Here is a 23,761-nt window from a genome sequence, read left to right as displayed (position 1 = left end):
GATACAAAAATACACATACACACCGTATACCATATGTGACCATCTCCCGACTCATTTGCACAATCACACAGAAAAATGAAATTTAAAACAAATTTGTAAAATACAAAGAAAAAATACACTAGTTTTTATTGGACCACATACAGAGAAGAAAGATTAAAAACTATATACCATCTTATTCTCCTGCTGACGGAGACTTCAAAAATCTTTGTTTTGTTTCTGTAGCCCCAATCTTATGCATGTCACATTTGTTTGTTTATGATGTGGTAAACAAGGTTGTCATTTCTTCAACTAAACTGCCTTCATACCCATAAGTGTAAGAGACTACATGGCTAACACTATACCTTGGTTGATTTGCTAATCCTTTCCAAATGCTTACAAACTTATTAAATAGGTTTAGAAAGGTAAAACTTAAGAAGGATGTGCATCAATACAAGAAAACCTGTAACTTGAAAGCTAACACCAAAGCTTCGAATGTTCAAACTTCTTATTAACGAATACTCGAAGGTAAATTTCAATATTCGTCCCAGCCCTAATACAATTACATACTATGTAATATATCGGATCGGCTAAAAATATCGGTTCTTTCCTTGTCCAGTATATCGGTTATCGGAATATCGGCTAATTCTCATATCGGTGCAACACTATTTAGTTATAGTTACACATGTAACACGACATAACAATGTTGCTTCAGAATAGAAGGAAAAGAAGGCGCATCAAAAAGTATGCATATAAAAGGTAGCCAAAAGCAAAAAAAGATGTAGCTAAAAAGGTTGCCAAAGCAAAAAAAAAAAAAAAAAAAAAATTGCTCCATCTGGGATTTACATGACAGTTATGAAGCATACACCCTACCCATTTAATAAAACTACTTACATTTGTGGCTCATGAGTTATAAAGGCATCCATAAGTTGAATGGCTTAGGTGTTTACTTGCGGTTCACCATGCGGTTTGTACAAAAATTCCAGTGAGTTCTGCTCTACAGCCATGCATTCAACGCACTGTATACGGCAAACGGCAGCTGCTACAGTTAGAAACGACTTTTGCTGAAATTAGATGATGAGTGCTTTGTGAGACACAAAAACTGCTTCGATACTTCCAGTGGTTGGCGAGATAAATGAGTGACCCGAATGGAATGTAAGTAATTAGATTTTCAGCTTTATATATATAGATGTACCCTGAAATTTGCCTCTGAAGTTAGGTGGCTTCATGGTATATGTCTTGCTTGATTCAGTACCTTTTATCAGTTCACTACTGACCCCTATTCTACATTGCTAATTTTTTTTTCATAGCTACTTGTTATTATTGGATTATTGGGGGCATGTGTTTGTCATATTACAACCTATATAATGTATGGTAAACGTAGGGGTAGAAAAATAAGGGCAGGGGTAGAAAAATAGGGGGAAGGGGGGGGGGGGGGGGGGGGAGTCAACTGTTCCCCCCCCCCCCCCCCCCCCAACTTTGAAAAGTGGAGGGGCAGTACTCTCTTACATTTTCCAATGCCTAGTTGCTAAAGTAAAGCTATTGTACTCATTAGCCAATGTACTTTGCGACTTACTAGGATTTGTGCTAACAAAGGTTAGCAAGAATGCAACACTGCATGAATCAGTGCTGGGAGTACATGAGATCGAGATACTCTAATAGTGTTTCTCTAATTTCGAAATTTTCTTGTTGGGCATGCCAGTGTGTGGTTATATAGGGGTCATTACAATTAAAGTGCTAAAACAAGGTATAGAACTAGAGAAGTATGTCATTATGCCCGCCGAAGTGCGGTTATGAAGAGAAGTATGCATTTATGCCCTTGTTTTAAGTGTGTCAAATTTGATGAAGGCATTCAGATTACGTGTTTATGTTTTATTCAATTTTGAAAAGTCTGCAAAACGACAAGAAAAAAATCAGTCATGCACATCTAATGACTGGTCATGATGATTCACTCACATTTACGGTATGTGATGGTGTAGTGTGTCAACCTTCTTGGCTGCTATAAAAACTGTGTCTTAATCATGTTAATAACTCATTTGCTCCCACAATAATGCAAAATAGTAAAACTTAACACTGGCTACCGGGATGGCGATTTGGTTCTGCATGTGCATTTATGGAGAAACAAAACACTGTAAAGTTATATTACTAGGTGCAAAATAATTTTAAAAATTAAAACATGGGAATAGAGATCACTGAAAACAGTAAAAGTTAATCAGATGGCTGCAGGTTCGAGGCTGCCCAGGTCCAGTCATGGATTTTTTTTCTCCTTTCTCCACATTTTCAAGCACATTTTCTGTAACAACTTAAGGACCAGGTGTCCTACAGACCTTCAGCACTTGTGCTGTAAAGCCTTAATAAAAAAAATTTAAAAAGAAACAAGTTGATGTTATGCTACTTCTAAAAACCAGGCGCCATGCAGCTAGCTAACTCATCTGAAATGAAGTTATTAACCAACTATATGTATTACATAGGTTTTTGGTTGTGCAATTAATTTATTGTAATTATAGTATTTTGTAATTCACGAAATTTTTGTAATTCTTTAATTACGTTGCTATTTGCTGCTAAGGAAGCGCTTGTTAAACAAACCGCTTTTATCAACACATTACGCACAGAAGTATCTTCAAACTGTTTTATAGTTTGACTATCGTGTTTTTTCCACAAACTCTCTCGCAAAGTCTCAAAGCTGCTCTTCATTTTTGTTCGCATACGTAGGGGATACACCCCCTTTCCAACTCGAAGGGATAGGCTATTCCTGGTAGTCTACGAGGCCTGCACAGTTGTTTTTCAGTTGTTAAACACCTATAAAACCCAAAGGGAAGGTAATTCATGAAGTTGGAGGAGTCGCCAGACCCATATTTCAGACCGCCAAAAAGAAACCACCTCAGAGCAAAGTTTACCTGTGCGGAAGTTTAATACAGATTTCATTTAACTTTTACTTCTTACGTAAAAGCTGCTTTTCCATTTAACGATTTTGCTCACGTGGATGTGTACGGACAAACATAGGTAGATAGGTAGGTACACACGCACACTTTTACAAAAACAATTTCAGTAAACCAGGCGCGCACCCACAGCCGGCCAAAGGCCGGCTGTGGGTGCAGTCAAACTATAAAACAGTTTGAAGATACTTCTGTGCGTAATGTGTTGATAAAAGCGGTTTGTTTAACAATCGCTTCCTTAGCAGCACATAGCAACGTAATTAAAGAATTACAAAAATTTCGTGAATTACAAAATACTATAATTACAATAAATTAATTTCACAATCAAAAACCTATGTAATACATATAGTTGGTTAATAACTTCATTTCAGATGAGTTAGCTAGCTGCTTGTTAAATCAGGTCATGCATGCCTGATTTAACAAGAGTCAAACAAGCCAGCATGTTAAACACACAGAGATCTCTATTTGGACTCAATGGATATGGTAGAAACTAAGGAAAAAACAGAAGTTTCTCCATAAATCAGGGGCGGACATGTACTAAGAATGCTTCTATATAAATGTTTATTTGAGTCCAAATATAGATCTCTGTGTATTTAACATGCTGGCTTGTTTGACTCTTGTTTCTTTACTTTTTCAGCGATCTCTATTCCCATGTTTTAAACTATTTTTTACACTAGTTTGTTTACTTTTTATAAATCCATTTGTGACCAGATCTGCGAAAACAGGACATAATCGCATATTTTTCGAATTCCTGTTAATTAAATATTTATAATCTACTCAGCCAAGTGTATCCACTAGCAAAGTTTCAGCTTCATATGCCAATAACTTTTGGAGCTACAGCCCTACAAAGTAGCAATAACAGAAAAATTGATTTGTACAGCAAATATAGGGAAAATAAATTACAGGTGCTTACAAAAACGGTTGTAACTTACCAACGGATTGAGGTACAGAGCTAAACTTTTCACCATCATGTTTGCCATGTACAGGGGAATCAATTACTGGGTAAGTTGTTCCTTTACTCATTCTTCTTCATTGCATACAAAAGCAAAATTCATGAAGAAAAATCGATCGCGTACGATTGCTTCGACATGACGTAAACAAGTGCTCATAACTTACACATCCTTGGGTCTACTGCAATGAAACTAAGACTTTCCAACACCTCTTGGGCAGGAGAATAAGATAATATTCAGGTTTTTATTGTTAGTTCCTTCCTTCACTAAGAAAGAAGCATTCAAAAAATTTACGGAATTTTTTTTCAATAATACGCAAGTATTTCACCCAATATATTCAATGCTTTATACTGTAAATTTAGGCTTGTGAGATTATGTCCCTTTATCGCAGATCCGGTCACATTTATAGATAGGTAACATGATAATAAGAGGTAAGGTGCTTGATATTACACAGTACTAAACATGTATATCAAGTTAGTCATCATGTACAGTAGCTGTTAAGTAGTCAGCTAATATTATCAGAGTTAGTGTATTGTTTCCTTACTATTGAATGTACTTTGTACTATACAGCTTTGACATATCCAACTCTATAGGCAGTGTATAGCATGCTGTGTTCAGCAACAGTACGGCTTCTGATTTATCATGTACACTTGTGTAGCTATGTGATGTACACAGTGGTACACAACAACATTGTTGCTTTGGTATGAACTTAATATACTGTGGTTAAATATAGGTAATGACATAAGGTTTCCAAATGTATGTGTTAACATGAATAGATTGGATACTTATAAACACATTGGTTACCCTTGCAGAGAATAAGTCAGAAGATCAATGGCAAGTGAACCTACAAGAAACAAATTTGCTTGAGAATGTATCATTGTAATATCCATTTAAAAATAGGTCATGGACATGAAGAAAGACATAGGAAGGAAAGTTATGTATTTTTTATCCCCAAAAATACTCACATTTTGCTCTAGCCCTGTCCACAGAGGAGTAGGCGTGGCCCACAAAATAACATCACCCAAAAATCAGCCTCAATTTTCCCTGACGACGATGAGGCAGTATTGGTTAGGTAAAACTAAGCCCAAATAAGCTTTCAGATTAACCTGAAATGCTTTCAACAAGTTGCTATGGAATTTTAAAAATAATTTATTAACGGAATTTCTACTGACTGTCTGACTGACTGATGCCTTCAGACAAGCGTAACTAGATAATGGCTAAGGCTATGGGCTTGATTTTTCACTGTTCAACGTCGCTTCAGCCCGAGAGGTGCCTTTTGGCATACCGCAGTATGTATACAATGCATTCTTTATGGAACCTACCAGTGTCCTTCTTTGTATCCCATTCATCTTTGCTGAAAGGAAAAAGTGTCGATTTGGCAGTAGCACGTGATGGCTTCCCTTCATAACAGAAATCGTCCGTATTTTTCATAGTGGTTATTTTGATTTTAGGGATGCTTTTCGAACAGTTCTTGATTAGTACTGCTGTGTAATGGGTTGAACATAGCTGACAATGAAGTGTAATGGATACTTCACTTTTCAGATGATAATTGATATAACTGGGGCATGCGTCACCATTTCTTTCTTTTGGTATGCATGGATTGCAGAGGTGCTTTTCGAACAGTTCTTGATCTGAAATGCTGTGTAATGGGTTGAACATAGCTGACAACGAAGCGTAATGGATACTTCACTTTTCAGATAATAATTGGTCGTGCAGCGCCATATCTTTCGCGGTATGCGTGGGTTCGCCAGTCATACTAATTGTTTACAAAAAAAGTTAACAAACAAGTACACAGAAAAATTTGGAATTTTCAACTAGAGTAGGGACCATAGAACATTGATAAAAAGTACTGAAACAAGCTGGAGTAGTGCACGATATTAAATCACAATAAAACAATAAGAAGTGTTATATATCCCTACTGTGCTCAAGATACCATAATGGAAATGTACAGTAGGGATATAACACTTCTTATTTTTTTACAGTGATTTAATAACGTGCACTACTCCAACTTGTTTCAGTACTTTTTATCGATGTGCTATGGTCCCTACTCTAGTTGAAAATTCCAAATTTTTCTTTGTACTTGTAAGAAGATGAACAAAATAGAATATTTCAGTTATTTTAAAAAAAAGTATTTTTATTAATTCCTTTTGACTCAATATTTTCCAGCGGACCTATACTTCTTCCAAATTAACTTCTATGGTTTCTTTGTGGTTGGGGAGCTTCCTAAGTTTAGGGGTGTGTTCTATTAGGATTTGGCAAAAATATAGGTGATCTCTATTATGAATCACTGTCATGGTTCATGATATACTATATGAAGTATGCATGTACGTATGCATCCATATATGTAGAAAATATACGTATTAAAGAAAACAAATTATGATGATTAGCACAAAAGATGTGTACCTTTATTTTCTACAGATTGTGTACTGACAGATTCGACTTCCATTACATTCTTTATTCCTTTCTGTACAATATGATGTTTGTTTAAAGCTTTCATCCTTTCCAGCTCTGCTTCTTTCATCTTAATTTGTAATTCTTTTTCTGACAGATCTTCTTTTAACATGTTAACATCAATTTCATTTTGGTGGAAAGTCTACAAAATAATATGTTGCACAGCATAGTAACATGCAGTACATATGTACAGTACAGCTTAGATGCAATGTCCCAACTGTGCACACTTGTTACACATTTTAATGTGTTTGACAGAGTACATGTAAGAAGGAGCAAATATTTTGCAAAGCATACTGCATGGCCATGGCTTACAAGTGCTTTTGAAGACATACAAGCACTAATGGTAAGCCATATACAGAACTCACTTTACACATAACTGACTAATTTGCAGCATAGAATAGTACTCTAGTCCCTAGAATAGCTTCATGTACAAAAATTAATAGAATACAGCAATCAATGCTGTAATTATATGGATATCGAATGCAATTAGTATAGCAAATAAGAAATCTGTGGATCGACATACATAAGACTAAAACCACTGAGCCACCAAAATAAGTAATAACAATCATTGATTACTAAACCAATACTGCATGCATTGGTTTAAATAAAAAATGTTGTTACAGCTGAAGGTGTGGTACCACAATCCAGCTGAGTCACAGCTACCTCCACTTATCCAATCACTGTGATATATAATATATATATATATATATGTATGTATGTATGAAAACAAATATTTAACCAGAGTATTTACCCTGCAGTATATATAACTATATACTCAAGGATGGGGACCCGCCGATTATGCTGGCATAATTTTGAGCATAATAGGTACCTAAAAGCATTGAGCATAATGCCAGCATAATAGGTTAAATATTTGTACGATAGTGTAAATTCTTGCTGGAAAAATGACAATTGCAAAATAAGATCGATATACTCTAATAGAGCAGTCAGTAACTCTAATAGAACAATCATCAAACTGACTGTTCTATTAGAGTATATCGATTTTTTCTCTTACATGCAGGCATGCAGCAAGAATTTATTATTTGTGTTCCAGCCACTCATTTTTTTCTTTCTATACAGTGTTAAACTAGTAGCAAAGCATATGAACTAAAGCATGAACATTGAGCATAATTGAGCATAATAGGTAAATATTGAGCATTAATTTAAGCATAATAGGTGAATTTTTGAGCAGTGCAGCATAGCATAATAGGTAAAATTATAAGCATAATCGGCGGGTCCCTACTCAAGGACCATGTATCACTCAAGCATGACCCACCGGGCTAGACTGTACAAATGCAGGTATGTATGTAGGAGTGATTACTAATAACATACAGTATGTTTGATATGCACTAAGCATTAATGTATTTTAATGCTGTGGCTGTGGCATGAGAGTAGTCACTGAACAAATCCTCTGCCTCTAACTTTGTGAAGATGTTGGAAAGTATGTAATACCACCCCCATTCTGAGTGCTACTATCCCTGTTTCTACTCTGTCACCTCATGCTGACTGGTAGCTGTATGCTATAGCATAAATTACTCCCTGTAACAAAATGTTCATAACAGCGACATCACTACAATCATGCTAGAAAGTTGTAGGGCGTATAAGCAAGGATATGTCAACTCATGAGTTGAACACATATGTACTAGTTTTTTAAACCATGCAGCAGGCGACATACATGCATGCACACCCGAGTTTTAAGTCAGGCATTGCATCTGAGGTGTACTGTAAAATATTAGAACAAACCTTTCTTAGAGAATCAGTTTCCACATGTGATTTATCCAATTCATTTTGTAAATTAGTAATCTTTAGTTGTAGTAGTTGAATCTGTGGTTACATGTACTATAGTAAATCCAAATGTTTAAGCTAATAGAAGACTTCGGAACAAGAGTACAGTATGTACGTACATATGTGCACTATAATAAACATTAGGAATTTAAGCAAAGATTGTAGAATTATAAATAGTAATGAAACGAGATGCTCTAAAATACGTAATTCCATAATTATATAACTATTAATTACCATGTATTACTAAGCACGTTTGAGTGCAATTTACAATTATGATGTTTCCTTCAAAATTTGAACAAGTGTAAATATGACTGGATTTTGGAAAAATGATCCAAATCAAACACAAGATATATGGTTCTAAAGAATTCAAGCCATTATAACTTACCAAGGATAGTGAGCACGCGTAAAGTTTACAGAAGAGATGTATCAATTTATTACTCTACCTTTTAGACCACCCTGTAGCTTCTTGTAGAGTTTCCCACCAAACAAGATAAAAAATCTAAGTAATTAGATGTAGTATCACAAGTGTTCACAAAGGGGTAGGGTTTGGGTGGGCAAGAGATAGACTTCAAAATAGAGCAGACCATGATTGAAGCCCAGACACGAGATCAGGTTACATAGCTGTGCTGACTTCTTAGTAACTGATATGCAGCAAAATTAATGCAGAAAATGTTTAGCCTATTATACGTATCAAGCAATCCACCAGTACACCACTGAATTCTGTCAAGCCAGGTCCTTCACAAAGCCAGAAACTGCCATTTGAGCTCGCTACACCACCCAGAAAAGACGTTTCTTAAAACCAGCCTCAAATAGTTTGAGTAATGTGCAGAGGGTCAAACCAATAGCACGATAGTGTAGCTATCCCCTGGTGGTGTTAGTTTGATTTTGCCTGATGTGCGATTTGGATTGGTTTTGTAAAGTCCGGTCACAAATATGCGACCCATTTAGCAAAAACCCGCATTTTCCTTGAGCTTTATTTTATGACTCTTTTGTTGTCTAGAAGGAAAAACCAATGGGCTGCTAAAATTTTAGCTTTATCTGGTAAGTGCTTTTGGAGTTAGAGCAATAGACAACAAGAAGAGCAAAACAATCAGTTTTTGCACAATGCCTATACGAGAAAAAACTACAGGCACTCGTTTAATCGATCATAAGTCTTGAGTGCAATGGGCTACAGAGTTGGGACTTGTGTCATTCTATTCACCATGAACTAAGGCATTAATCGAGGTATAGTTTTTGGCCTAAATATACCCATGCTATGTATTAAGCAAGAAGGTGGTTCAAGCTTAGAAATGACAACGTTAAAGTTACGTTTCAACTTTCTTTAAAATATAATTCATCATTAGTACACTTCTAACACTACATCACAAGGAAAGAACAGTGTCATACAAATGAGGCTACAATTGCATACAAACCACACCCCTTTATTAATACGCAAAATAGTTGTTTTACATAGATTTTGCCTATGTTCTGCCCATTACACAGCCCAACACACAGAGAACAATGCATGATGTCAGCCTAGATTATATGTATATATCAACTGTTGGAGACATGATAATAAGATTACAGAGATTCTCATTTTGATTGGCAATAGGCAACACACAAAGCCATTGACACGAAGCACCAAAGCCATCTCAGATAAAGCCATGAAGTCATTCCCTTGCACTGCAAAGCAATAGGTTACAAAGGAGGACAAAGGTACTGTAAATCCATGATACATGTATTGTACATGCAGCGGTATATGCCAATAGGCAACTGAGGCGACATCTAACAGTGAAAAAGCATCTAATATGAAAAAATCTAATGAGTTATGCTTGTTTGAAGGCAATAGTTAGTATGTAGTTAGTTTAGTCAATCAGTCAATACATATGCATGTACAAGAGAAATGCACAATACCGATGTTCCTTCAACTATGCAAGTAAACTATGTCTTTAACTATATTACGTATGTCTATTGATATTATTAGCATTATGTATTAGCAATATTTCAAGGTTCTGCATCATTCATTTGGCTGGTACACATGCATTTATGAATATTTGTCTGTAAAAAGACTAAGCTATCCTTGCCATTATTTTCCTTGTGTGACTATTTTTAGTACTGTGTACATTAAAAGGAATTTATTATTCACATGTACAACCTGTAAATGGCCTCAATACATCTATTTTACACCTTTCAAATTGTCCATTGAGCAAGAAGCTACCTGTAGATGTATTTGCCATTTTAGCACTTTCAGCCTGGGGAGTAGTATGTGGGATGCTAATAGCACTTGGAAAAGGAAAAGCAGTACGCTGGAAGGAAAATAGCTAACTAGATTCATTAGAGTTAGCAGTGGTTGAAAACATTCTAGGTATCCATTTTGTTTCCACTTGTGTGGGCCAACCAAGAGCCATGGGAATCCCTTGGACAACCATGTACACATTCAAAAGCATTGTACAAAAGCAGAACAGAGCAATGAAAGTAAACAAACTGTTCCTGTGTGATAGCATTGCCATCAAGTTGTGATATAATTGTTATAACAAGTTAGATTTTGGCAGATCCTGTAAGTACTTTAATAACATTTATATGTACTAACCTGTGATTTATCTTCATTTGTTGATGAAGAACTTTCTGTGCCTGAACTACTTTGTTCCTGAGAATTTTCTATTGTTTCTCTTTGCTTTTCTTTACTCAAAGCATCCTTTAGTTGCGTTATATATTTTTCTTTCTCTTTACATTCAGCTATGTAGCGATGTTGCTTAGAAACAGCCTAAAAAACAAAATTAGGTTTCTTCGAATTTGTGAATGCTTAAAATCCCTGAAATAAGTATCATGATGGAATACTACAGCTACATACAGTACTGCCAAAATGCAACATCACACCTGCACACGTGTCATGAATGGACCTGCAAAGTTTGTAAAATGATTTTTGACTCGTGGCACAAATATATAGCTGCAAATGTATTTTAACTAGCAAGACATGTACTCATGAGTCTTCTGCAAGGGACTCACAAGTTGATAAATACATGCATCTATACATGCATAACAGCTACTTACATGCTTATACATAGTGGCCATATCAGAGAAGTAGACAGTTTTCCACACTCTACTTATACTACCAGTTGAAAATGAGAAATTAGGAAATATAGCTACTTCCAACAATCCATTATCATGTAGAAAACCTGAGTGTTCTCGCACTTCATTAGTGATAATCAAACCTACACTCTTTGGGATCAACCAGAAGAACATAGCAGAGCTATGATTAGCAACAGCCAGTAATATGCAAGCATGTTTAGTAATACCAAATGTGTTCATCATCAGTGACTTCACCACTTCAGTGTGTTGTAGTGATAATGAAGACAATTGTTGTTCGCACCTAACAGCCATCACAGTGTGAGTACTGGACTCATCAGGGATCATGAGGTTAGATGGTGCAGGTATAGGATAACTTGTAATGGGTAGAGAGACATCAATCCGAGAGTCAAACTCATCCAATAACTTCACACCTTCAGGACAATCGCAAACTTCTACCAACTCCCTAATGATGGAGTGATCATGCCAGTTGGTGTATGGGAACAATATCCTTAGTAGTGAAATGGTGTTAGTACCTTTTGTCAATATCTCAACGAATTCAGCATTAAAAATGCTGATACCATGTATATCACTAGCCATAATTTCTCTGAGTGCATCAGTAACTTTTCTAGCCTGTAACAACTCAACTAAAGCATCAAACAAATCAAGATACTTTAACATTAGATTACACGGATCAATATATTTAAACTTGTCTGCGATATCCTTGTCTGGAAATATTGGTGGCCACTTTTTTGCACTGGAACATTTCAACTTTTCTAACTCTCTTTCATTGTACTCAAATAAACCAACATCAAGTTTTTTTTCTGGGCTTGAATCAGGACATTTATCATCACCATCCTGGATTTTTGATATGATAGTAAAACCCTTAGCACTCAAGTCTATTAAAAGACAAACATAGTATGTAATATTTAAATGTGTGCAACTACTGCATGTATGTGTACACTGTATGTAGATAGGGTTTATGCACATGAATCAAGCACATAATGTGACCATGCAGATGTAAACCTCACTGTATTATATGTTGTGGTAGCTCAAGTTACAATTTATGAACATAACCCATTAATTTAACATGGCAGCTACATACATAAGTATGTGGGTGAAACATTGGTTAAATATATAGAATTACTTGAGTATCCAAGCATGCACAAACAAAAGCCTTTAAAATTTCCATCAATATTTCAAGTGCAGCAACATCACAATAGAGTGCAAGATGAATAAAGTACAGGTAGGGTTTAAAATGAAAAAAGGAAAGCTCAAGGCCAACTCGCACATCACAGGAAGTTTGCATTGAAACACTGTCATGGTACAATTCATGATTGCTTCACTCTATAAGGCTGTCCATATAAGGCTGTCCAAGCCAATCAAATAGTCTCCAGTTACTCTAGGTTGAGTAGTAGGAGATCTTTCATGGTACAAGCCAGAAAGCACACCCAATCAGTTTAGTTATGAAGAGTGTATGCAGGTAGCCATGCAGCATGATGAGAGTATACTGAGTGATCTTTACCTTAACTGCAGGTGAACGCGTAAACTGTTAACAAAAGTGCATAGTTAATAATACTGGCCTCTTCCTTTGCCATGCATCCCAGATGCTCTAGCTAGATAAACTCAGAGTACACAGAAGAACCAAAGTTTCTTTTTCTTCTTCTAATAATTTATCAGTAGACATAGCATCTAGGTCTTCATTAGGGGTTTTTAGAAATTACCAGTTTGTATTTTCATCTGTAATCTCTTATATTCCCTTTCTGAACAAGCTCCCAAAAATCTTGCTATTGCAGCATAAAGCCACATACAACTGCTTTACTTACCCAAAAAATAACTCTCCTTGCTTTTGAAACTAAGTCAGTCACTTGCATGTACAAATTAAGTTACACACAACATCACCCACATTACATCATGTACACACATGCAAAGCTTTCTTAATAAACAACTGCTGAACATTACATCCTTACGTATGCACTCACACAGAAAATTGTTCGTCGTAAGTACGTACTGTTCATACACATGGCACATATAATTTACCTTTGAGCAAGCTTTCAGAAATATGCTTTTGGCTACTGATATCTTGAAGAGCATTGATGAATAAGAACAGGCTTGTTGTCTGCAGATTCCGAATGTACTCCAGTATAGCAGAATTCCTCATGTAGTCATTGGGAATACACAATTTTAAACCATTTAGGTCACTATCATAAAGTAAAGCCTTGAAAAATAACATTTTGCATATCTCACTTGGATCCATAGCTTCTAACAGAAACTGGTAGTGGTCACACAAAATCTGAATAGGATTTCCTGCAACATATGTTTATATGTATGTATGTGCATATACGTATATACTATATGTACGTATGAATACAGTACATACACTGTTGTAAAGTAAAAGTGATATGAAAAGAAAATTATGTTGCACTACATACAGTGTGTGTGTGTGTGTGTGTGTGTGTGTGTGTGTGTGTGTGTGTGTGTGTGTGTGTGTGTGTGTGTGTGTGTGTGTGTGTGTGTGTGTGTGTGTGTATGCATAAAAACACCAAGTGCCAAATCTAAATTATTTGTGTGAATTCATTACTGCGGAGTTTTACAAAGACCAACGTCTAATCATGCACTGACATTCATAGTAAAATGTCCTAGACCAAGTACAGTAGACCCTCAGTTATCTGAACCTCTATTGGAATTGACTGTTCTATTAGAGTATTTTAAGTATACGTAGGTGTATGTTTCACTGCATTACAGTATTTCAACAGAACTTTGTATGAGTTTCATTATCCAAACAATTCACTAATCTGAACACTTCTATCTGCATTACCTGAGAACACAGGGATTGCATGCAAGAGTTCACTGTACCACTCAAACATAACGTTGCACTCTCTTACACTGCTTTCTCAAGTTATGAGTATGCTTCTCGATTTTCCACTCAGCACTTGCTTCACTACTCGTAGGTATGAATAGCTTGTCAAGTGGCCCGCAAGTGTGAGAATTATAATTTGCTCACAAGCTTTGTCTCAAGAGCATAAATCACTCAAACACTTGCAATTTTCTTTCAAATGTTGAGTGTGAGTATTGGATGGAGATGCAAGTAATGGGCATGGCAAGTGCAACAGTACCGTACAATTGTGACCGGATTTCACATAACAAGGCTTCCACACACACAAAATCAAACTTACGATTTTACCAGAAATGGATTGCTGGTCTAATACACTATCATATTTCACACTGTACTTCCTTCAGCACTGACAAGTCTGGTTTCTGTAGCAGCTTTCTTCCGACCCTGTCAAAGCCACGAGTATGAGATTGGCACCATTAAATGGCCATGGGGTTGTGATAATGGTGTGTAGTGAGCTGGGACTTCACAGACAGCTCGCCAATAGTGTTCTCAGTCAATTTGGAGTAATTTGAGGGCCATGGAGGGCCATGGAGAGCCCAAACTTGGCCTCTGGATTCCAATCGTCTTCTTACTCCATTTTATACCCGTATATTAAGACCACCGTCCACCCCCACCCTCCCACCCTATTACTACCATCTGTGATATTATTACCCGCTCGAAAAAAGCTGCTCAAAACAGGGCAAATTTTTGGTATCAGAAATGTATACACCCACTCAGTGATAGCTAGTGAACAGATGAACAATTGGTGCAAATTTTGTTTGCACAGCTGTAGGCACTGGGAAGTTATTACACAATGATTCCTTAAAATCGCCATATCTCCTAACAAAGCTTTGTGCGTCGAAGCCTTGTTTTGTCAAATTCAGTCACAATTAAACAATGATATTGTACGCAGAATATGCATAGCAACAACAATGGTTGAGATTATTGACTGCTAATGACCTTTGACAAACTAATCTAAATACACAGAAATATTATTACACTGCAGTAACGTAGTATGGATCATCAACAAAACTACTAATCACTGCACTACTGTACTCGTGTTTATAAATCAAAATTTTAAGAAGAAAGGAAAATAAAGTGAATGCAAAGAAGAAAAAATAGCAGAAGGTTAATTCAACACCAACTTATCACACAATTTGAGATCCAAAATTTGCTTATGTAGTAGTGGGACAGGAGCTAGAAAAGTGCACTTTATTGCCACACTAAGGAAAATAAATCTGCATAATATAGTGCACTTTACCCCTTTGAACTTACACATTAAAAGTACATAATGTAAGTACAACATACTGTACATACAAGGTACATAACACTTACTCCCTATGGAATGTTCTGCAAGCTCCACTTTGTACTTTCCAACTGAAACATGTAACAAATTAAATTCTGCAAACAGTTTAGTATTAAGACAAGCCATATGGTATACATAATCAACCAAGCAAGATGGAATTAGCCATTGTATGCATATACATCCTTTCTTCACACATCGAGGAAGGTTTATACCAACTCGAAGATAAAGAATGTTTTGTTGAAATTTAACTGTAAAGCCATGAAGTTCACTAACAGTCATATCTTCCTTTTCCAACTTCATAATCATTTCATCGCAGTTCATAATTATTTCATTTTTCTTCAGTACCTGTATTTCCTGAATCTTGTCCCCCATACTTTCAATGAGATTATTCAACTTTACAGATGAAAATACTTTCTCATAATTTTTCACTGATTGGACCAAATACTTACACTTAGATAACTCTGCCAAGTATTTCAGCAAACCTGGATTTAGAAAATTATGATGAGGTAATTTTCTAAGGAGTTGGAACAAGTCATCCATTGTAGAGGCTCTAAACGAAGCATTAATTGCACATAAATCACAGTACTGTTCACACCATCTAATAACATCCACCAACTTAGAAGCTGGTAACTTTCTAAACTCTTCCAAAAAGTACTCTGTCAAGACATCAAATGCCATGAACATTTCTTGATCCTCAGAGAACTCAAGTGCAGTACCTTTGCATTCAAACAAAGAAATATACATTCAAAATGTGTGCATACAATATACTGTTTATACAGTGTACAATATTATTTAAACCAGGTGCACCCAGGTGCACGCCCACAGCCGACCTTCAAATGAAATTATTTTTGTAAAAGTGTGTGTGTGTATGTGTACCTATCTATCTATCTATCTATCTATCTATCTATCTATCTATCTATCTATCTATCTATCTATCTATCTATCTATCTACCTATCTATGTTTGTCCGTACGCACCCACGTGAGCAAAATCATTAAATGGTAAAAGCAGCTTTTATGTGTAAGAAGTAAAAGTGAAATGAAGTCTGTATTAACTTACGCACTGGTAAACTTTGCTTTGAGATGGTTTCTTTTTGGCTGTCTGAGACGAGTGTGGTGACTCTCCTCAGACTTTGTGAATTACCTTCCCTTTGGGTTTTACAGGCGTTTAACAATTGAGAAACAACAGTGCAGACCTCGTAGACTACCAAGAATAGCCTACCCCTTTGGTTGGAAAGGGGGCAAATCCCCAATGTACGTAAACGAAAATCTAGAGCAGCTTTGAGGCTTTGTCGAGAGAATTTGTGGGAAAAACACTATGGTCAAACTATAAAACAGTTTAGAAGATACTTCTATGTGTAATATGTTGTTAAAAGCGGTTTGTTTACCTTAGCAGCGCATAGCAACGTAATTGAAGAATTACAAAAATTCCATAATTACAAAATCCGAGAATTATAATAAATAAATTATGCATTATTGCACAACATAATAAAATAGTAATACATAGTTGGTTAATTCCAGATAAGTTAGCTAGCTACATGGCACCTGGTTTTTAGAAGTAGCACATCAACTTGTTTTCTATATGAATGAACATCCTTGAAATCTGTTGCATAGTAAATACTCGAGTTCTAGAGCTATGATATAATTATCTAATCCAAAACAGCCAAGCTGTAAAAAAAAAGAGTGCGGCACTCAAAAAGGCTACAGTGAAAAAAGATGTGAAATCCAAGGTGGCAGCCAAGAAATGCCATTAACCTACTATCACAGCCATTTCTTAGCCGCCACCTTGGATTTCACATTTTTTTTCACCATAGCCTTTCTGAGGGCCGCACTCTTTTTTTACAGCTTGGCTGTTTTGGATTAGATTTCACTTCTTTTTGTATTTGTATACCCCAAAGCCGGCCTATGGCCGGCTTTTTAACCTATCATTTTGTTCTATACCACAGGAAGAAGAAAAGATGAAGCAGGGTGATTTCTTTGTAGCTGAACTCTCTACAAGGTGATCCTTCTAGCTGATCTCTCTACCGGATGACTTGTTTGTAGCTGAACTCTCTACAGGGTGATTTGTTTGTAGCTGAACTCTCTGCAAGGTAACTTCTTCTAGCTGATCTTTCTACAGGGTGATTTGTTTGTAGCTGAATTCTCTACAGGGCGATTTGTTTGCAGCTGAACTCTCTACATGGTAGTTTCTTTGTAGCTGAACTCTCTACAATGTAACTCCTTCTAGTTGAACTCTCTACAGGGTGACTTGTTTCTAGCTGATCTCTCTACAGGGTGACTTGTTTCTAGCTGAACTCTCTACAGGTAATTTGTTTGCAGTTGAACTCTCTTACACAGTGGTTTCTTTGTAGCTAAACTCTCTACAAGGTGACTTCTTCTAGCTGATCTCTCTACAGGATAACTTGTTTCTAACTGAACTCTTTACAGGGTGATCTGTTCATAGCGGAACTTTCTACTGGGTGATTTGTTTGCAGCTGAACTCTCTACATGGTAACTTCTTCTAGCTGATCTCTCTACAGGGCAATTTATTTGTAGCTGAATTCTCTACAGGGTGATTTGTTTGCAGCTAAACTCTCCTACATGATGGTTTCTTTGTAGCTGAACTCTCTATTAGGTACTTTCTTCTAGCTGATCTGACTACAGGTGACATGTTTGTAGCTGAATTCCCTACAGAATAACTTGCAATGTAATATATTGAGTAAATTATAAACGCAGCTGAATGCTTTATTAGGGTGACTGTTCTATTAGAGTATCTCGATCTCGCATTTGCTACACGTAGTTGCTTTCGAATCATAACTCAGTGGTTTGTAATCCGATTCATCTGTACTACAGCAAGGACTATCTATGATAATTATTTCAGCTACATATTGATTTTCAACTCATTGCTCTAAGCGGTTTGCCTGGTAGACATGAAAACTAATAGTTTGTTTATTCATAAAAATTGATTGCATAATTGTGACACAGGTTGGGTTTTGTGTCATATCTCCATGGTCTTTATCTCGATTCTTTTCAAACCACAAAAAGGCACTCCTACAATGGTTACTCCATCTACATATCAATTTTCAACTCATTCCTCCAAGGGTTTTACCCTATAGGAATGACAGACCTTCGTCCTTATTTTATGCACATAATCAGTTGTTCCTACCAAAGTTGGTACTGAGATCTGCCTTAATGAGCCCTTCAAGTGTACCAAATTTCAGCCTGATTGGAGCACGCATTCATATATTATGGCGGATTTTGTGAAGTGTGTGAACTGAAGAAGTAGGAAGAAGAAAAATACGAAGAAATTAAAACAAAATATTGTTTGCTTGTATCTCGGGAATGGCTGGAGCAATTTTCTTCAAATTTGGTATGTAGACTCCCCTAACTGGCTGGCACTTCTCTAGCAAATTTGGTTCCAATCGAAGTAGGGATCACAGAGCTACATAAGTTTAAAAATTACATTTTCGTTCTTCCTGTTAATATACTCACGGTGTGGCATGCCGGCTTCTTGGGCCGCATAACACACTACCGTGTGTCTTGATGTATGATGGTTATTTAACAAAACTACATTATAATTTTATGAAACTAGTACTGTTGTGTCAAATCCTCCACTACTACCCAAACCATTACATACTTACAGCCACCATCTGTGCATGTGATAGTTGTGGGTGTAGAGTAGTTTAGAACTTGGTTTATTATTCTAATGTCCTACAGTGTATTTGCTTGACTACTTGTCCAGGTGTAATGTACTCACTACACATATTCCTTTCAAGGAAGTTGGACTCATGTAATTTTTTCCTGTGTACTTGAGTGTAAATATTCAAATTAAGAGTATTGACCAGTGACCAAATATTACATTACATTTAAGTGATACTGTATGTAGAGCAGAAGTGGTGGAAACGGCTGAGGCAGGAGATAGGAGGCTATGGTTCCATACCATACCTTTATTGAATTAAAATATCAGATATTCCAATAGAGCAGTCAATCACAGTAGCTTTGAAAATTGAGAAGTCATTGTTATTATTTTTGGTCACATAGGTGGCCCTATAATAATGTTTAACTGTTTCTCATTTTGTTGTTAACAAAATACATTTAAGTGAAGATGCCCAGTTACTGCACTTACACATAGTTAAAGATATACCCCTTGGATGTGAAACTATTTGTGTGAGCACATATGGTTTACAGAAAGGCAATTGTCCTGTCCTAGTTTTGTGCCTGAAAAAATCCATCTTTTTGTTTACAGAGAAAACCCTTAATAACTCTGATACATCACCTGTAATGGTGATTTAATAAACGTTTCCGCTGGAAAAAGCTACAGACACAGGACAGTTTTCATGTTTGACTCCTGGTAAGCCATTTTGGTCAGATAAATACTAGCTACCAGTTTTTACTCACTAACCATTAGGGATGCCATGACATAGAAATGTTTATGTCATATGTCACAGGCATTTATTCACGATATATCATACCGTATGTCACGACATAACTTACTTTAGAAAACTTAACAAAACATGTTTCCCTTTGGAGAACTGCCAAAAAACATCAATACTTTCAAGAGTATAATAAAAGAAATTTAAAGTTTTTGGTCCCAATATTCAATTTTGCACATTACAGTAATGTACTATTTCTCTATCATGACATTAATGGGCCATTTTTATGTCATGATATGTCATATGTCACGACTATTGTGGCATCCCTTCTAACCATGTTCGTTTGTTATAAGGTGTATACTAAACTATATAAATTGTTTTGTAATCACCTCTGTAGCTTGACAGAGGACAGTAGTGTTACATCAGCTGATAAACAGAAGTTAAAGGGCTACATTTTGAAGTGAAAAATGGGAAATGCTTCTGGCATGTGCATTATTTGCAGATTTGCTGAAACCAGTTACCATTCTTAGCAAAAGTCTGCAGTACACAAAAGTAAACATAGTTGAAGCAATTGACGGTATCTTGAAGACGAAGAAATCTATTGAAAAATTGAAAGTGATGATATCCCTACTGTTATGAAGGTTATGTCACGTCTGCAACACTCTGCTATGTCAGCAGGTGAAACAGATTCAGCTATTGAAACCACCTACCAGGGAACCAAGATAACACACTATGAAACATCTCAGTATGCACAAGAATGAATACATGGGGACTGTCATAGATTGTTTAAAGAGCTGTGTGAAACTACAACATGTTAATTTACTTACAGATATCCTTGCTGTTCTTGCCACTCATGGGTGGTCCACAACAGAATCAGATGATATTGCAAATGCCTCACTACAGAATATTGTAGATCACTTTGCAGTGCCACTGACGAAAGCAGGTGTAGACTTGATGGTCCTAGAAGAAGAGTGGTTTATTATGCCAAAACGTACCTTAACCTGGTTCAAGATGACAGCCAGACTGGTTGGTGGAAACTGGAAACTAGCTAATTGTACCAATTGCAAGAAGTAGGCAAACATTTTGGCTTTAGTCAAATTGATGTTTTGCTTGCTCGTGTCAAATGGGCATCTTGAGCAAGTTTTTCAACACTCAAAATGATTAAAACAGAAAGGAGAACAAGAATAGGTGAAGGATACAAGAGCACTACCATGTCGGCCTGAAAATGAGACTGATTCTATTTCTGAGGAATATCATTTTGATTTGTGTAACTGGGATGATTTCATTGCAGGGATGGACTCGGATAAAGACTAATAGTTATAGTTGCAACATTTAACACCTTTTGACTTGGATAGATTGTCCATTGCACGCTATGTTAACACTAGCTTCATCAGAACCATACCCAACCATTTTTACTTTCCAATCAACCTCTGGGATGTTAATGTATTCCATTGCCTGTTTAAAACATTCAAACAGTCCAGCAGCATTGCCACTGGTTGGTTGCTTCACAGCCAAATGCCTGTTGTGTGCTTGAACCTCATATCACTTGAATTAAAATCACAATACACCACATGAAAACAATTCCTCTTCTATGTTCCCTTTATCAGTCGTCCCATCTGCTTGAATACTAAAAGATTTTGCTTTAGAAACAACATCCAATAGGGCTTCTCATCGTTCTTGGGCAATAAATTCAACTATCACTGCACAAGCTCTGTCATTTTTGTACCCAGTGCCTAAATTTACCCCATGCTTTTCTTCCAAACCACCCATTTCCATAAAAGGTAAGTGTTGCTTGCAAATAAACTAGGCTATTTTGAATTTTTGCTTCATAATCAATGCTGTACTGGCGTCCATCCTTTCCAGAGCTCTTGCTATGGGAGCATGATCGACTACTGACTTTACCTTGCTCCTGGTAAACAAGCTTAAAGCCTTCTGATGCATCACTGATCATCCGTGGTCTTTGAATACCGAGGTACAGATGTTGTTTGAACCAAGTATGAATACTGAGCTGTAAGCAACAACACTAAATTGGGAATTGAACCTGCAACCTTTCAATTATGCTCAAGCCACTTGGCTATGCTGCCTCACGCACATACACACACACATGCACGCACGCACACAAAGGGTATAATGGCGACTTGAGACAAGTTAGATACCAAGCTGTGGAGAGCATTCTTGAGGTTTTCTACTTTTTCTCTATATCTGATGCACAGCTCACATTTCAAAGGCGTTACTGTTCCACCTCTTCCCTTTTCATACTTTAACCATGAGGCCATCTGAAATGTCTTATCATTCTCACGAATCTTCTTCTCTACTGTTTCAACTGTGGTTGCACATTTCTTCGTTGAAGGCTTGCTGTCACTGGTCGAACTAGAAACACTTCGCTTGCTTACTAGGACCTTTGCTGAGTGAGTGGACATCTTTTCCAATCATGTGAGCAACTGGCCAGAAATCCATGTAAATATCCAGAAATTGTCTGATGTCCGACCGTTATTGTGAGCCTTGCAACAGTGAACCGCATGCCCAATATAATATTCATATCTTTCATCTCCTTGACAGTACTAGCACAAAATAATGACTTTTGAACTCCTCTTGCACTGGGAAATATGATGACAAGTTTTTTTGCCATTAGCGCTTTCCTTCATTTGCAAAAAAAGGTGTACATAATTCTTTACAGTTTTACCTATTGCGTTTAATCATTCTAGGGTACCATAAAATTAGGCTTGCACAAACATTTGAGATTTTTTGCAGTTCCAGTGTACATACATACATACATGCATACACTTTAAAAATGTACATATTATATCCACAAATTTACACTTTCGTACCATTTGATTTTATTGGCTGTACATTCAGACTGCTATCTTCTCTGATTTTCTCTCTACTTGATACTAATTGTTTAGGCACTATAAAAAATGTGATCAGGCACATTGATGAAATTCATACACATACATACACATGTACATGTGTGCAGTGAATGCAAAAATACTTATTACATTTAAAGTGAATTGGCCTTGTACAGTTGAGTCCATGTTCTCTGACACAACACCATAAACTTGTAGACTGCAGCTATACAGCTAACAGCAGGAGGTACTTACGTAATATAGAAATAGGAATCTACAAGTAGTCCTCTTCCAGGATGGAAAGATGCTTTTGTAATAAACTTTATGTACATTTCTTCTGCTTTTGCATTCATAATGTAAACCTTTCCTTGTATTTACAGTGCTCCCTCAATTACTGGACCTTCAGTTACATATCTGAACACTCGATTATCCAGACAGTAGAAATGACTGTTTTATTAGGGTATTTTTCTACGGTGTGCTTCTATTAGAGTAACTGAACAGGACAATAAATGGGTTCACTTTTCGATTATCTGAACATGTATTGGTACCAAGGGGTCAAACAATCAAGGAAGCACTGTACTGTGAACTGCGCTGTATGTACAGCCTGTACATCCACAGTACATACATTAATTTTGCAGTTTGTACTACTGTATGTCTTCTTTGTTAAGGAAGAATGTATATATGGTCTTTACTGGTAAAACAGCTGAGCTGTGTAAAGAGAAGTGTCTTAGAGTACTTTGCTGTTCCTTCTATCAACAAAAATTCTACTTGCGACGTTTGTGTGTGGCACACCTGGTGTGGCCGTGTGGCATAATCAGCATGGCCACAAATGTTATTGTGAAGTTATAAGTGGACTGCACTGTTGTATGTGCTTTAATACAAAAATAAACTGAAATGCACTCTATACAGTATTTAATTCCTAAACAGGTAACCTGAAGGTAACGTATAGTGTGTCTCAGACATATGTGCTATGCAGCCACATTGTGCCATGTGGCAACATTCCACACATGGCAGCACACCAGCATGCTGTGTTTACAAGCCTGGTCATGTGTGTTCCTTAGAATAGAACCATGCTCTTACTCCCTTGTATGGGAGAAATTAAGTTATAAGTTTAGGTATGTGTTAACCTCGGCTGTTGTTATTTTTAAGTTACAAGGTGATTACTAGGCTTCCCCACTCCCTTTCGAGCATGGGCCAAATGTGCACAAAACGATGGACTACTTATCAAGCTGCAGTTACAGTATATG

The 23,761-nt window shown here is 36.6% G+C and overlaps 1 protein-coding gene across 3 annotated transcripts in view; it reads right to left on the bottom strand.

Moving 5' to 3' along the window:
- Positions 1 to 23,761, bottom strand: part of LOC136254808 (uncharacterized) — a 48,365-nt gene that overhangs the window by 8,508 nt on the left and 16,096 nt on the right. For 2 of the 3 annotated variants that reach the window (XM_066047546.1, XM_066047547.1), the window contains exons 4-10: positions 22,500 to 22,577; positions 15,351 to 16,037; positions 13,181 to 13,447; positions 11,126 to 12,039; positions 10,665 to 10,838; positions 8,054 to 8,134; positions 6,266 to 6,455 (exon numbers count right to left, since the gene is read on the bottom strand). In XM_066047546.1, coding sequence (XP_065903618.1) covers positions 6,266 to 6,455; positions 8,054 to 8,134; positions 10,665 to 10,838; positions 11,126 to 12,039; positions 13,181 to 13,447; positions 15,351 to 16,037; positions 22,500 to 22,577 — 2,391 coding nt within the window. Of the gene's footprint in view, positions 1 to 6,265; positions 6,456 to 8,053; positions 8,135 to 10,664; positions 10,839 to 11,125; positions 12,040 to 13,180; positions 13,448 to 15,350; positions 16,038 to 22,499; positions 22,578 to 23,761 lie in introns of those variants that run through there. The other variant, XM_066047548.1, reaches the window with a different exon arrangement.

The sequence above is a fragment of the Dysidea avara genome, chromosome 4 (genome assembly GCF_963678975.1).
Source record: "Dysidea avara chromosome 4, odDysAvar1.4, whole genome shotgun sequence".
NCBI classification, from domain to species: domain Eukaryota; kingdom Metazoa; phylum Porifera; class Demospongiae; order Dictyoceratida; family Dysideidae; genus Dysidea; species Dysidea avara.
Note: the sequence above shows the minus strand (reverse complement) of the source record. Positions and strands in the feature narration are given on the sequence as shown.